At 49.3% G+C, this 14622-nt stretch overlaps 1 protein-coding gene and 1 long non-coding RNA gene across 3 annotated transcripts in view; one reads left to right on the top strand and one right to left on the bottom strand.

Annotated features, from left to right (window-relative positions):
• Positions 1–176: 176 nt before the first annotated feature.
• LOC114065249 lies at positions 177–4193 on the bottom strand. The gene is made up of 2 exons (XR_003572904.1): positions 4121–4193; positions 177–1606 (listed from the first exon to the last, which is right to left on the bottom strand). It is a non-coding gene; the product is annotated as an uncharacterized LOC114065249 (long non-coding RNA).
• Positions 4194–5488: 1295 nt separating this feature from the next.
• DVL1 (dishevelled segment polarity protein 1) overlaps positions 5489–14622 on the top strand; it is a 63817-nt gene continuing 54683 nt past the window's right edge. Inside the window, exon 1 of one of the 2 annotated variants that reach the window (XM_027898983.1) lies at positions 5489–5737. In XM_027898983.1, the coding sequence (XP_027754784.1) occupies positions 5568–5737 (170 nt within the window). In that variant the 5' untranslated portion in view covers positions 5489–5567. The remainder of the gene's footprint in view (positions 5738–14622) is intronic. The other variant, XM_027898984.1, reaches the window with a different exon arrangement.

Here is a 14622-nt window from a genome sequence, read left to right as displayed (position 1 = left end):
GAGTGATTTGCCTGCTGATCACTAACAGTGGGCTTCCAAAAGCAGCTGCCACGTCCAGTGTGTAATTCAGGGTGTTACGATTCGGGCTGAAGGGGACCCAGGCAAGGCTGCTGGACAAGCACTTGCGTTTTCAAACCCTTGAAAAAAAAGAGAAAAGGACAACTGGAACGGCAAACTGAAGAGTTCTGCCTGTTTAATTTCTTAATGCAGAGGGATTACCAGGGGCTGTTTGCCCTCAAACAGTGGTGAGAAGCCACCTGGGTCTCTCAGGTGCACTCTGCATTCTCTCAGTCTCTGGCATCGGTGGGGAAAGTCAGGTAGCTGATCTTGCATGTGAAAATTAAAGGGTTCGATTTGCAGGACCACTGCTCTCTGTCCCCACTCTGCCACAGACTCACTGCAGTGCCAGACAGGTTGGTTTTCTCTCTCTCTCTCTCATCTTTCTTTCCCTAATCTGGTGCTATAACTTGCCTCTTGTGGAGAAACACTTTTTTTGTAAAGTGTGTAGCACTTTGGTAAATGTGCTTTGCCTGAGTTATTCAAAATGATGTTCTCCCTGTACCAATTAAATGCTGCACCTTGACAGACTTCTTTGCCTGTCACTTTGCAGGCTTTGCCTCCTCACAGCCTCCCTGAGAGATCCATTTTATGTTCAGTGAGTTAAAATAGTGATAATCCCTAATTTTTACAGCAGTTCATCCTCAGTGAGGGCAGAGAAATCAAAGTCTCTTTTAGGATAATGTGTGGACTGTGAGCCCTTGGTGTGGGACAAGGAAAGGGGGTGTTTGGCAGTGACCTTAAAAGGGGTTAAAACTGAGACTAGAACTAGACCCTTTTCAGCTCTGTGCACACTCTGCTTCCTCTCCAGTCTGAGAGAAGGGCTTAGTCCATAAAGCTTGTTTTCTTTTTTTTTTTAATTTGTTGTAACTGAACCAATTTTCATTATTATTGTTGCTTTAACTTTTACCGTTTGTCATGGCTGTGTAACTCTCCTGACGTTTAAGAAATAAAGGAGAATATAATGGAGTTTCCAGCTCAGGTTGTTTTTATTTCTTGCCCTTTGCAGATGCTATCTCAGCCATTAGCCAGCATTAGCTAATTCTTCCCAATAGCTGTGCAGGGTGTTTCATCTCAGAGCATCCTGAAGCGCTTTACAAAGTGCAGGTTGGCTTCAGTGAGTTATTCCAGTGACTCCCAATATCCTTTCCACATGGGGCATTATTATTTGACAGGAGAAATTGCAGCTCTCCAAAAGTGTTGGATGAGGGGTGGACCCGCAGCTGTGGATGGAGGTCAAACCATCCATCAGAGGTGAAGGCTGGCAGCTCTTCCCCAGGATTTCACTTTGCAGGCCCAGAAGGGAAGATAACACATCCTGCTGGAATATGCATTTCCCTCCCAGCCCAAATTCCTCTTTGCCTTGCAGAACTGACACCTTGTGAAGTTCCTGCTGCACATTCTGCTCTTGGAGGGCTTCCACCCCCCTGAGCAGTTTCCCAGCTGGCACCAGAGTTCTTCCAGGGACACTGATGGAAACAGCTTGTACTGCTGCCCGGATGGACGGCAGCAGGGGCAGGAATTTGAAGGATCAAAGCAGGATATGGAACTAAAAAGTGGGCAAAAAAGTGCAAACTTCAGCAAACTGAGATTATCGACCGGCTCGTCCAGCTCTGCTGAAAGTATTAACTGCTCTCTTCCCTGGCTGGAGATCCCACTCCATCCAGTCTCCTGCCATTCCATAGCACCTCTTCCCTGGGGTGAATCACCATCCTAAACACCCTCCCTGGTGCTGCTGTGGGGCTTTACTGGTCTCTGCTGGGTTCTTGCTGGGGCATCTTGTCACTTTTCCCTGTCTCCAGGCAACGGATCTGGTTTTCCAGGAAAGCAGCTGGGAACAAGGAGGAGCTGGTTTAGCCCCCACAGGGCCTGCTTTGCAGACCACTGAAATTAAATATTGTCATTGTCTCCCACTTGTCTGAAACCAAGTCCAGATTGTCCCCATTTCCTTTCTGCCTCCCAGTCTGAGCAGAGTCTGGCTTGTAAGTCATTAACAGAACAAATTTCTGAGGGGAAGAATAAACACTGGGGACCTGAGAGAAGCAGGATAAAGACCTGAATAGACATTTCTAAGCCAAAAAACACTCCTTCTCCAGAGGTCTGTAGGTGGCCCTCGGCAGATGAGCTGCTCTGAAGACAATTGCTGTAGGGACTCTTCCTTTTTTAAAGAAGTGTGACTCTTTTTTTTTAAGTGCTGCAGCTGCTAAGAAGAGGTTAGGAAACCCAGAGGAAAGAAAATAGATTGGATCCTGATAAGCAGGAGCTGGGATCAACCCAGTAAATTAACTGGGTTAATTAATGGAATTGTTTGAAAACCAACAAAAAGTTGTCTTCAATCCTTCTCTTTTCCCCTCCCATGTGACCTGTGGGGCAAAATCCCTCCGTACCACACATTCCTCAGTTAAGAAGGGTTTGGGAATGTCCCTGCAAATGCCTCCTGTCGTTTCCCCCTGGGTTTTTTCGTGTTTAAATCCAGCGGCCAGGGAAGCCCCGGGGAGCTTTGCCCAGGAGGCTCCAGAGCTGCACTCGAAGGCTTTTGCTTCCCTCTAGTGTTTCATGGCTTTATTTGCTTGCCAGCTGCTGTGACCGAGTCCTGCCCGCGGTCCACTGCACAGAGAGGAAGAATAAATGGGGGAAAAAAAAAACCCTTGCAGATCTTTTGGACCAGAGGCAGAAGTGTGAAGTGCCTTGGATTGCATCCCCCTGCCACACCCCACCCTGGCAGCAGCCTGCAGCCTCTCTAGCACATCCCAAAGACGTTGTTGCAGCGATATTTTCCCGCTTCTCTTTCTGGTTTAGGATCATTTCCGTGTTCAGTTCACATTCTGCACCCGTGCTAATCTTGCCAACAGTCCTCCCAGGGAAAGGGGATTCTGTTCTTTTACAAGTGAATTCTTGCAGGTGGATGAAAAATACCCCTGGAATCGCCGAGTGGGTGCCCAGAGCGTTGGTTTCTCCTTTTGTCACCTCCCTGTGCACAAACACTGATTTGCTGAGCACCCAGAGCGTGATGAGCTCTCAGAATTCCCTGAGACAAGCAACAACCGTTGCTATAATTCAAAGGATGGCTTTTTAAAAGGCCTTGCCTATTCCTTGTGTGGTAACCAAGTGCACTGCTGCATGAAGGAAGAAAAGGGTGAGCAGCTTTTATGCCTCGGGACACTCTCAGCTCCCTGCAGGGGTCAGCAAGACTATTTCCTCTATCACAGAGAGCACAGCACTATTAGCAAGGGATTTTGTGCCTCATATTTATTTTTTGCTGAAGTGTTCAGGCCTGAACTCTGCAAGAAACGAGATATTAGCCCTGATGGACCAGTGGTGTCTCCTGCATTCCTGTGTCCTCTCTTTAATTGGATTAGCTTGTGGTTTGACTGCAACATGAAAGTGGGTTTTCTCCTCTCTTCCGTGCTTTATGGGGGACACAGAAAGCTTTTTGTGAGTCACAGATCCAGTCTTATCACGCCCGTTCCCAGGTAGTCATCTGACAATTATACGAGTCGTTATATTTTCAGTTGTCGAGAGTGAAAGCGAAGCTCAGGGAGCAAGAGCAGACTCTCTGCAGCTTCAGCCTTTGTGTGGGCACCACCTGGGCCTCTGAGCAACTCAGGAGCTCGTTAAGTACCAGCTGAAGAGACCAAAGGGCTGGGTGTTAATATTTTGCCTGAGTCTCACTCTGCAAAATAAAGGTCAGTCCCTCAGAAGATACAGTTTGTACCAGAGTTATTCCTGCCAAAAGGGAGCCTTCCAGTCTTTGCCCGGAGTTTCTTAAGGGTGGTAGAATTTGGGGGTTGATGGAGCACTTTCTACACCAAGGTGCTTGCAGAGCCTTAACTGGTGTCTGCGCACGTGGGACAGAAAGCTGAGCACATATTTTCACAGAAATCTTCAGGGCTCTCAGAATGCCAAAATTAAAAAGGTGAGAAACGACCAACCATCCTGAGAAGTTTTTTTTATACACATAGAAACAACTCTTGAAAATTGCTCTTTGAAATGCACTGAGTGGGTCATTCCTGGCTCAAACCAGCACCAGATCACAGTTACAGGATGAAGACTAAGGCCATACCTTTACCTTGCTGTTTATCTCATTTGGTGATCACACAAACATTCCCATTTAGCAGTGAGGAGAACCTCAGGGGCTGTGATTTTGTAATTCCTTCACTGTACCAGAAATGGCAGCAGGCAGGTGATGATGTTTTGGTTTCTCAGGGCTGTTAAACCCTGCTGAGTTGTGCATTATCCAGTGTCATTGGTAAAGAAGTTCCCAGTCAGGATCCGGGACCTGGTGATGATTAAACTTTCAGAAAATTGAAAATAATAAATAGCAATAATGTTTACAAACCTTCTGGCAGCCACTAACACAGTTGGCTCCTCTGTTTTGTGCTGGTAGGAAAACCATTCCAGTGCCACAGGTAATTCAGTCACTGAGCTGTGATTTACCCCTTCACAGAGAGCAGCTGAGCACTCTGAGAAGGGAATGTCCCCCTCCTTTGATAGGGTAGAAGAGAGAACATCATTAGCTTGGGATTTACCTGAAGAAGGATTTTTTTAAATGAACAAAAGATTCCTCGAGACCTAAAGTCTGAAATGTTCGTTTTCTGGTTGCCATCTTTTGGGGATTTCTAGAAATATAAAGGTGAACTCTTTCTTCCCAAATACATCACCTGCAAAACAGGGCACTGTGATTCTGTGATCCCTGTCCCTTCGCCATCCCTGTTCCATTCCCCTTCTCCATCCCCTTCCCTGTCTGGTCCCTTTCCCCTCCCCATCCTACCCCATTCCCTTCTCTTTCCCCATCCCATCCCCTTCCCCTCCTTTTCCTCCTTCCCCGTCCCATCCCTCTTCCCATCCCAAACCCTTCCCCTCCCCTTCTCTTTCCCCCTCCCCGTCCCGACCCTGCTCCCACCCCTGTCCTCCTCCTTCCCCTTCCTCTCCCCATCTCCTTTCCGTTCCTCACCTCCATGCCTTTGCCTTTCCCATTCCCATCCTCATCCCTTCTCCTTCCCTTCTCCATCCTCATCCCTTCTCCTTCCCTTCTCCATCCTCATCCCTTCTCCTTCCCTTTCCCATCCTCATCCTCATCCGTATCCCCATCCCATCCCATCCCATCCCATCCCATCCCATCCCATCCCATCCCATCCCATCCCATCCCATCCCATCCCTCCTGCGCGGTGCGGGCGCTGCGCGGGGGGCGCGGTGCGGGCGGAGGGCGCACCGGGGAGGTGAGGTGGGTTCTCCCCCGCACCCCCCGCATCCCGGACCCGCACCCCGGGACCCCCCCGGACCCGCAGCCCCGGGCGGGCCGGGCCGGGCTCCGCTGGCAGCCGGCGGGGCGGCCGCAGGAGGATGCGGGCGGGGCGGGCGGCGCTGCCGTTCCCGGGTCGGGCAGCTAGAGAGCAGTGCAGGGAGCGGAATCCCGGGAGCCGGGAGCTCCCTTCCTGTCGGGAAGGCCGTGAGCGGAGCCGAGCGCCGGCCGAGAGGCCCCGGGCCGGCCGCCCCCGCTCCCCTCGCCCATGGCGGAGACCAAGATCATCTACCACATCGACGAGGAGGAGACGCCCTACCTGGTGAAGCTGCCGGTGCCGCCGGAGAAAGTCACGCTGGCCGATTTCAAAAATGTCCTCAGCAACCGGCCCGTGCACAGCTACAAGTTCTTCTTCAAGTCCATGGACCAGGATTTCGGGTGAGCGGCCGCGCTGCCGGCGCATCCCGGAGCCCCCCGCGGCGCCGGCGGAGCGCTCGGAGCATCCCCGGGGCACCTGCCGGGCTCGGCCCCGCTCGGCCCCGGCCCCGCTCGGCCCGGCTCGGCCCCGGGAGCCGCCGCCGCCGCGAACATGGCGGGCGCGCCCGGCCGTGCCCGGAGCGGGGTCGGCGCTGCCGCCATCCCGCCCCGGAGCCGCCCGGGGCACCCCCGGGACCCGCCGGAGACACCGGCACAGCCCCCCCGGGCCCGCCCGGTGCTGTCCCCGGGCCGGGCCGGGGCGACCCGCGGCTGTCACCGCAACCGGGAGAGGCCGCGGGAGCGCCCGGGCATCGGGGGCACGGCGGGCATCGGGGAAGGGGTGCGTGGAGCGGGTGGGGAGAGATCGGCGGGTCCGCGGGCTGTCACATCCTCGGGGGTCACACAAATGGTCAAAACGGCTGCAAGGGCTGCACTCGGACAGCGGCTGCACATCCCCGGGGGTCAAAGGGGTGGCAGGCGGTCCCCGGTCACACGGGTGACAAGGTGGCACCTGCGGCCAAACGGGTGTGGAATGGTCGGTGGTCACACGGTGACACTGGGGCTGTGCTCAGACAGCGGATGAAAATCCCTGGGGGTCAGACGGGTGTCAGATCCTCCGGGGTCTGGTGGGTGTCAGATCCTCCGGGGTCTGGTGGGTGTCAGATCGTCGGGTGTCAGACGGGTGACAAGGCTGGTCGAACAGGTATCAGATGGTCAGTGGCCAAACAGGTGACAAGCAGTCAGTAGTCAGAAGGGTTGGTTGGGGGTGAAACGGGTGACGAGAGGTCAGTGGTCAAACAGCTGTCAAGTCCTTGGGGGCCAAAGGGGTGTTAAATGGTCCCTTCCCTGGTTGAACTGGTACAAAATGGTCAGTGGTCAAATGGGGGTCATCAGGTGGTCTGTGCTCAAATGGGTGTGAAGTGGTCAGTGGTCAAAGGGGCTGTGCTCAGATGGCTGCTGTCAAATCCTTGGTGGTCACATGGGTATCAAATCCTGGGTGGCCACACGGGTGTCACATCCTTGGGGGTCAAACATGTATGAAATGCTCAGTGGCCAAACAGGTGACACAAGTGGCCAGTGGTCAGATGCCCACTTGCAAGGGCACATGCCCTGCTCGCCTCTGCCCGCGCATTCCTTGTCCTGGGAATGCTGGAGGAGACAAGGGCCAGACTTTCAAAGGCCCTCTGTGGTGGTGCAGGCCAGGGCTGTGAGCAGAGCCAGGGGATATCTGCCATCCTTCTGGTCCCTGCACACCAATGTGGGTTGTGTGCCACCGGGCTTATCGACAGCCATAATAAAATAAACCAATAAAAGTCCCTTTGACAGGTTGCCAGACAGTAACTTTCAAAATGTATTAATCCTTTTGTAGCAAATCACTTCTCTTTGTACTCACATCTGTCGCTGGCGAGGCAATTTTGCACAGTTAAATGCCTTGCCAGGAAATAGAAAAAAAAAAAATAAAAATAAAGGGGAGCAGGTTTGTGGGAAACTAATACGAACCTGACTCCAGAATAACGCCGTGGTTGGGGTGCAGGTTTCATGTTTGGTGGGACAGATCATGCCAAGCATCCTTTTATATGTTATGCAGCCCCTTTCTTACCCGTGAGAGCCGGAGCCTTTCACGTTGATGGTGTTTTTATCCCCTGGTGGAATGTGGGTATTGTTTGTTGACACGTCTTCCTTGTGTGGGGAGCTGTTAGCCTTGGCCCGTTACCACAGGAGGTGGGTTGACTTTTTTTTGTTTCTTCTGAGTGGTGAAAACATTTTTTTTTTTTGGGGGGGGGGAAGGAAACAACTACACGGAATGTTTGTTTTCAAAATAACGTCTTTGAAATCGTCTGCCCGTCATTTTCTCTCCTTCACCCCTGAGTGACAGGGACTCGCAAACCCTCGCCTTGGAGGTGATGGAAGGCGAAGGGCTGCGCGTGGGGGGATGCTCTGGGCCTGTAAATTCTGTCTCATTTAAATAACACTCTCACATGCAGCTACTGAAAGCATTTGGGTGACGATCCCTTGCCTTGAGACAGCTCCGGGTAACTCTGGAGATGGGACTCTTGGAAGCCACAGGGGCTGTCAGAGAGACCTTTGTTTGCTTTTGGTTTGTGTGTCTTGTTCCTTGCGTGTTTGTTCCTCTCTGAATCCTAAATAAAAAAATAGGGAGTCAAAAGAAAAATTGGAAGAAAACATGAGTGAATTTCGGTTGTCTTAGTAAATGTTTATAGTAAACATGGGTTTGTTTGTTTGTTTCCCATCAATTTGTCTGCAAACTGACTTTTTTTAGAATATCCTGAGCTGGGAGGGACCCACGAGGACCATCCGATCTCCTTGTGTTAGGAGAGCAAATGTTTTCCTGGAGAATTGGAGCCTCCTTGAGAAGCCAGTGATTGGGAACTGACTTTGCAATTCTGCACATGTTGTTGTAATTAAGGCACGGCCTTTTCCTGGATCCTGAATTAATGGAATAAATAATTGTGCTCAGAAGCAGTGGATGTGTTGAATGGTTTCCAGCCATGAAAGACAAGAGTTATTAAGGGTTGGAACAGAACTGGGTTGGGGATATGGAGCCGTGTCAAGGATATCTTATGGAGCTGAGCAGCCCCGTGTTTTGTTTACCTGTGCTGAGCCCAGCTCTGCTGCTTGGAAGCCGCAGGAAAAGGTGTAGGAATTTTGTGTTTCCTTCTGAACTTTGGTTACAGTTTAATTTGCTGCTTCACCACTTTTCCCCCTGTGCCAGTTCATTCCCAAGGGTGACTCCTTCCCCAGCTCATGATGGGATGGCCCTGCCTTTATTCTGCAAGCCGGGGCTTTCCTGCTGACTCCATCTGTAGACACGATGCTGTTTCTGTGATGCAGGATGTCCAACTGTGCCCTGACATTAAGACTCAACCCTTGGAAGTGCTTTGTAGCTTCTATTTTTATTCTGCTTGGTGGGAAATTAAGCAGGGGCATTGGAGAGTCGTTAATGTGACAGTGTCTGCCAGCAGTGAAATTTAGAAAAGGTGATGTTTGTGGTGTGGTTTTTATAGACAAGGAGCTGTGTCATCAGCTGATTTAGTTACTTACAGCCACTGATTCTTTCCTCAGGGGAAAGCTCAGGGGTCACTTCCCATCACTGAGAGTGTTGATCGTAAGGTTAGAGCCACACGAGAACACACAATGCAGTTCCATTAATTCTGGGATGATTGAAAAATGACAACTAATGAATCCATCTAAAAATAAAGCTTTAGTTTGTGATGTCTGGGCTCTCATGACTGAAATTGTGACAGCTGTGTGGGATCCAAATGATTCATAATGAATCCATGTGACAGATCCTACAAGAGGAACTCCTATCTGTCTGCTTTTAAATATTTGATATTTCCAGAGCTTTGCTTGTAAAACACTGCCATTAACTTCCAGAAATACGAAATTATGAATGTGCATGATCCAGGCATTGCTGTAAGTTATGTGCTTTAATTTTGCTGTGTAATAACCTCCCTCTGAGACTTGGTGCTGCTGTTTCAGCTCTGGTCCAGATGCTGTGACATGATTAGGGCAAAAAGAAAAACCTGATAAATATTCCCTCCCTGCATTGCTGTGGTTCCTTTGCTCTGTTCAGTCACCCTGTCCTGGGCTGTGCAATCTCTGCCCCTGGAATTCCAGAGTGTGTCTGTCCTGCCATCCTTCTGGGTGAGGTTCAACTCCTCATTCTTTCCATTGTGTGAACTAATACTCCTTTGATTATACTTCTTCAGGGAGTACTCTGAGGAGTGGCTTTTGGAGCATTCCTTTGGTATCAGCTAAAGAGCTTCCTTTCAAACTGCACTTTTAGGTGCAGCTGTTTCTGCACAGAAATTTTGGGTTTGCCTTGTGCCTTTTCTCATGGGGGGGAAAGCACCATCTCTGTTTTCACCCTTGCCCTAAGAGGAGTCATAACTGAGAAAGAGGAGCCCTAATTGACAGGTATCTGTCTGTAGCTATGGAGCCTCAGAATAATTTCATAGTTGGGAAAGCTTTTAGAGACAAGGTATTTAAAAAAAAAATAATAAAATCCACAGGGTATTTTTAATGGGGAGAAGTGAAAGCAGGAGTTGCTCATAAATCCATGAGGCTTAGACAGTTGTGGGACTGGATGGTCTTTTAGGGCCCTTCCAACCCCGGCCATTCCATGATTCAATGCTATTTAAAGTGTCATTTGGACACTGGGCATATATAATTTGGAAAACAGTAAATTTGCGTGTTATACCCACAGAATTCCACACTCATTGAAAGAAAATCTGCTGTAAAAATCCAGCAAGCAAAGGAACATTGGACGAAAAGCTGGAAGCCTCATTGCTGCCTGGTCTCTGTTATCAGTTGCCACAGAGGTCTAAATTCAAGAGGAAGTTTTTGGGCTGAGTTCTGTGCTTGGGAAAACTGTTTCCAAGCTTAAATTCAGGGATGTGCAGCAGGCTGGACAAAAGGGCTTGCAGGAAGGATTCAGCCTTTTAGGTGGACTCTGCTGTGCTCTGGATTAGTGAGAGCACAGATTTGGGCTGGGTGTTCTTTTTTTTGGGTAGTTACTGCACCACGGGTTTTAATGAGGTGTTTTTTTGCTGGTGTTTTTAAGGAGATCCCCTCAAGACTAAAGAGCCACATGAAAAGGATGCCAACCACCATCCTTGTTTGAAAACCGAGCAAACAGGTGACAGAGGCTGATATAGGGCAGTTACAGGTAGGAGTCTGTCTTTTTTGAACCAGCAATAAAATGAAGGCAAGTGCTTCTTATTTGCATTAGAAAACACGGAGCTGGCAGGCCAGTGTGCAGAGAGAGGGGGCATGTGCTAAAAATAACAGCTCAGGAAAATGATCTTTGCGGCTCCGTGACAGGGATTGATGCCCACAGAGAGAGGCTGTGGCGGATCAGAACCAGGCAAGGGGGGATGTTGAGGCGACTCAGAGCTCTGGCAGGGAATTTCTGCCGGGTGAATGGAAAGCTTCAGGAAGGGTACACAGAGTGTGAGAGCTAAATGGAGGTGGGATGTGAGAGCAGCCAGAGAATTGAGGGTGATGGCCCAGGTTACAGAGCAGAAAAGAGGCGTGCCATGCAAAGTTTGGTCTGGAAATGCAAGCAAGATAATCTTCACAAAGCAACCAGGGGGGGGAATTTCCTCCTGAGTGCTTGTTTTCCCACGTGCATCTGTCTCCTCCCTGTTTATTCTCTTGTACCCTCGGTGCTACTGGGAGAACGGGGTGAATGAGGAAGGGAGTAGTTCCATGTGGGCAGAACTAATCAGAGCAGGTTTTCTGAAGATTTATGTCCTCTCTGTTCTCTCAGGCTGCTTCATCAGTAGTAGATATTTAGAGGTCAGACCAGTTGGACTGAGGAAAACACAGCAGTTCACTTGGGCACAGGTTAAAAAGGGTTTGGGCTTCAGCTGCTCATACAATCTCCTAATTTCCCACCCAGATTTTTGTGACACCTTTACTGACAACGTCTTTGGGATAGCAGCAGATGGAGCAACAAGTGGGCTTCTTGTAAGGATTTTTTTTTCCCTCCTTTTTGGCCAGGTTTGCCTGTCTGGAGGCTGGGGAGGGACGATGGGTTGTGTAACAGCCAGAGCTGGCTCCAGGTCACGCTGGGACAGCTGCTCCTGGGGTGTAAACAGGCAGGGCTGACCAGGGAGGTGAATGCGAGGCATGTTCCAGCCCCCCTGGGTGAGATCCGTGACCCTTCTCCTCTGCTGCTGCCAGCTTTGCTTTGGGAGCCCGTGGCAGGGGATGTGACACTCGCTTTGGGGCCGCTCCAAGGCCTGGTGAAGTCACTGCTTTCTGAAATACACTGAATTTTTTGAGCCAGTTCCTCGCTGTCACGTGGACAGTGCTGGTGCAAATGTGAGACTCGCAGCGAGTGCAGGGGGCGGGAAATGCTTTTAATGAAGGCTTTCCTCAAAAACCCACAGCTGGATAAGTAGGTTTAGTTGTGAAGGTGCTTGGATTTTCATTAGCTCTTTGAGGCAGCCCTTAAACCTGAGGATGATGCACAGTTCAACAGGCTGGTTGTGGTTCTTTCCAGCTTTCATTCCACTCCACATGGTCTGTTAGACACTTGATCAGCCTGGAAAACACCTCCAAGATCACTGTGCCCAGCCACTAACCCAGCACTGCTAAAGCCATCACTAAAACGTGTCCCCAGGTCCCCAAGTTTCATCTTGATTCGATCAGATGCATCTGGAATAACAGGCTGAAAATCAGGATGACCAAGAGCAGGTCCTGGGCTTGATGTCTGGATCAAGAGCAGCCACACAGAGCCCTTCAAGGGGGGGGAAGGAGAATGAAGGCTGGAAGGGAGAGTTGTTAATACCTGCAGAAACTTGGGAGTACTGTTACCTGCTGGAAGAAAATGGATAGTTGCATAGTTAAAGCGCTGAACTGAGAATTGGAAATAGAAAAAAAAAAAAATTGAATTTAGGTTTGGACTCAGCAAAGGGCTTGGACACGGCGAAGTACAGGCTGTGCTAGGCCTTGCCTGATGAGAATAGCCCTCATTTTTCCCAGCTTTTCCCTGTTTCCTCTGCTGAAATCCATAAACTTTCTGGAGGCTTCCACTGCTTATGTTTATACAGCATCTAACACTGTGGTGCTTTTCTGTTTGCTGACATCAGAAAGCACTGTTGCAGTACAAATAATAAAAATAAGTGTAAGAACACGGGGCTGACAGACCTCAGAGCTCATACTTTGCAACCACACCAGTTGAGCTGACACATATTTTGCCAAGCTGATTCTGATAGCTGTCTGCAGTACAAGCCACTGCTTATTTTAATGTCCCAGCTGTAATGTAATCTAAATATTTAAAACAACCACTTTTTTTCTGCTGGAACCTGAGCCCTGCTCGGCTCCGAGGGTGGAGTATGTTATATTTATTAAAAGCTAATGCTATGAAAACATGCTAAAGGGACACATCAGGTTTGGTCTGCTTCCTGTGGGCTGTGATCTGCAATGGGGCAAGTTAGAAAAACAAGTTTACTACTGTTCATTTAATGAGCACCTCCACGTAGTGCATGCAGAGTTTTGTTTTTTTTTTTTTAACCCCCGTGCTCAGGTAGATTTGTTTGGGCTTGAGGATACACAGAGGCTGTGCAGCTGTTGGAAACACCAACCACCTCCCTAGGATTCGAGTTCAGCAACTTATCTGTGGGCTCGCTGTATCTCTCTAATTAAAAATTTGCCGGGGAAGTGGGTTGAATTAAGTGGGATTAATTTAATAACAATTTCTGAAGGATTATCACCCTCCTGTCCCGCCACAGGAGAGCGAGCAGGGAACCAGGAGGAGGATCCACGTGCAGAGAGCTTTGAAAGCAACCCTGAATAGCCACGGAGCAGATGAAAATTTGGAATTAGGGAGTTGATTCCCAGCCAGCCTTCGAGCCTGCCCAGGTTTCCATGGGGTGTGTGCAGCGGGATCACTTGGATCCTGCTCACCTTCCAGCTGGATGGAGCCTGGCATCGTCCAGAGCAGCCTCACTGCTGCATTTCAGACTCCACTCTGAGAGGGGTTTCCATGGCTGGGCAATTAGCATTCTGATTAGTGCTTCCAGGGAGTTGTTCAGGAGCACCAATCCTTTATTCCAGCTGTTGTGCCCCAGTGCCAGGAGGGAAGGTTGGTGAGGGGGTGGTTGGGAAACACAAGATAGGGTGTTTTTTTCTGTAAATGGCATCACTTACGGAATCCACTCCCTGTTCTTCTGGACTTTTATCTTCTTCAGGAATCATGACAAGTTTCAATTTGCATGTCTTGAGAATTAAAGTTCCCTCTCTCTTTTTTCCCCCCAACAGTTGGGGTTCCTGTGTGTTTGACTGATAATGTTGCTGTGCTTGAGACGATCAACAGTGGATTTTTCTGCCTTCACCTCTACATAAAATTCTTTTAAATGGTGATTGTTTTCCCTCCCTTAAATTCTGGCTAATTTTCACTCTTTTTTTTTTTCAGTGCTTTCCTTCCAAAGTTGGTGGAAATCCAGTATTTTAAAGCCACATCCCCTTGTTAGCAGGTGTGCACCTCTCTCACGTGCCTCACATTATGGGAGGGAAAATCAGTACAATCAGCTGATTGTTCCAACAAATGGGGCTGACTCAGTCCAGCTCTTTACACCTGCATTGTTGCAGTTTAGTCTGAGGTTCGTGCTTTGAGATTTCTGCCTTCCACTTGGAAAGGAATGAAGAGAGAGGAAGCGAAGTGACAGGGATTAGATTTACTCTCCATTTACCCCGTTGTTTGGATTCCTTTCCATAAGGATTCTCCTGTAGTTCACCAAAGCTGAGTCCTCTACCTTGTGCTGAGCAGAAATATTCCTGGTGCAGTTTAATGGCTAATTACTTAATATCCAGCGTGGCATCTTTCCTTTGGCCCTGTTATTGATAAAGAACAAAACTCCAGGTGCCTCCTCCTTTGCTGAATGTCTGCTTTATGTGCTCTGAGTGGTAATGAAGAGTCCTGCAAGGGCTCTGGGTGTTTGTGTGTGATCTGCAGATGAACCTTCTCTCTGTAATGTCAGTAGCCAGCATTTTGAGATCCTCCTCCGTGTAGCTGATGGGGAAAACACATGGAAATTCAGCTTAAGTGCAGCTATTTCTGGAGAATTTGGCAAGATGTTGTCTGTGCAAGCCCAGTTCCAGAGAACTGTTTGCAGGCAAGATGCACTGAGAAGTTCAGTGGGGAAAACGAAGAGGGGGGAGGAGAGCATTCCTGACCATCTCTAATATCACTTTTACTGTTTGTTTAATCTGTGCTTGTTTTCGTTCTCTTGGTTGGGGTGCTGAATCCGGACAGATGATTAAACTCATCTGTTTTTCTTCTCCCAGCAAAATGTGCTGTTTATTCATAATCATTC

Source organism: Empidonax traillii, unplaced genomic scaffold, assembly GCF_003031625.1.
Source record: "Empidonax traillii isolate 1590-97213 ecotype Southwest subspecies unplaced genomic scaffold, ASM303162v1 scaffold633:size372093, whole genome shotgun sequence".
NCBI classification, from domain to species: Eukaryota; Metazoa; Chordata; class Aves; order Passeriformes; family Tyrannidae; genus Empidonax; species Empidonax traillii.
The sequence above is the reverse complement of the archived record's forward strand: the minus strand, read 5'-3'. Positions and strand labels throughout refer to the sequence as shown.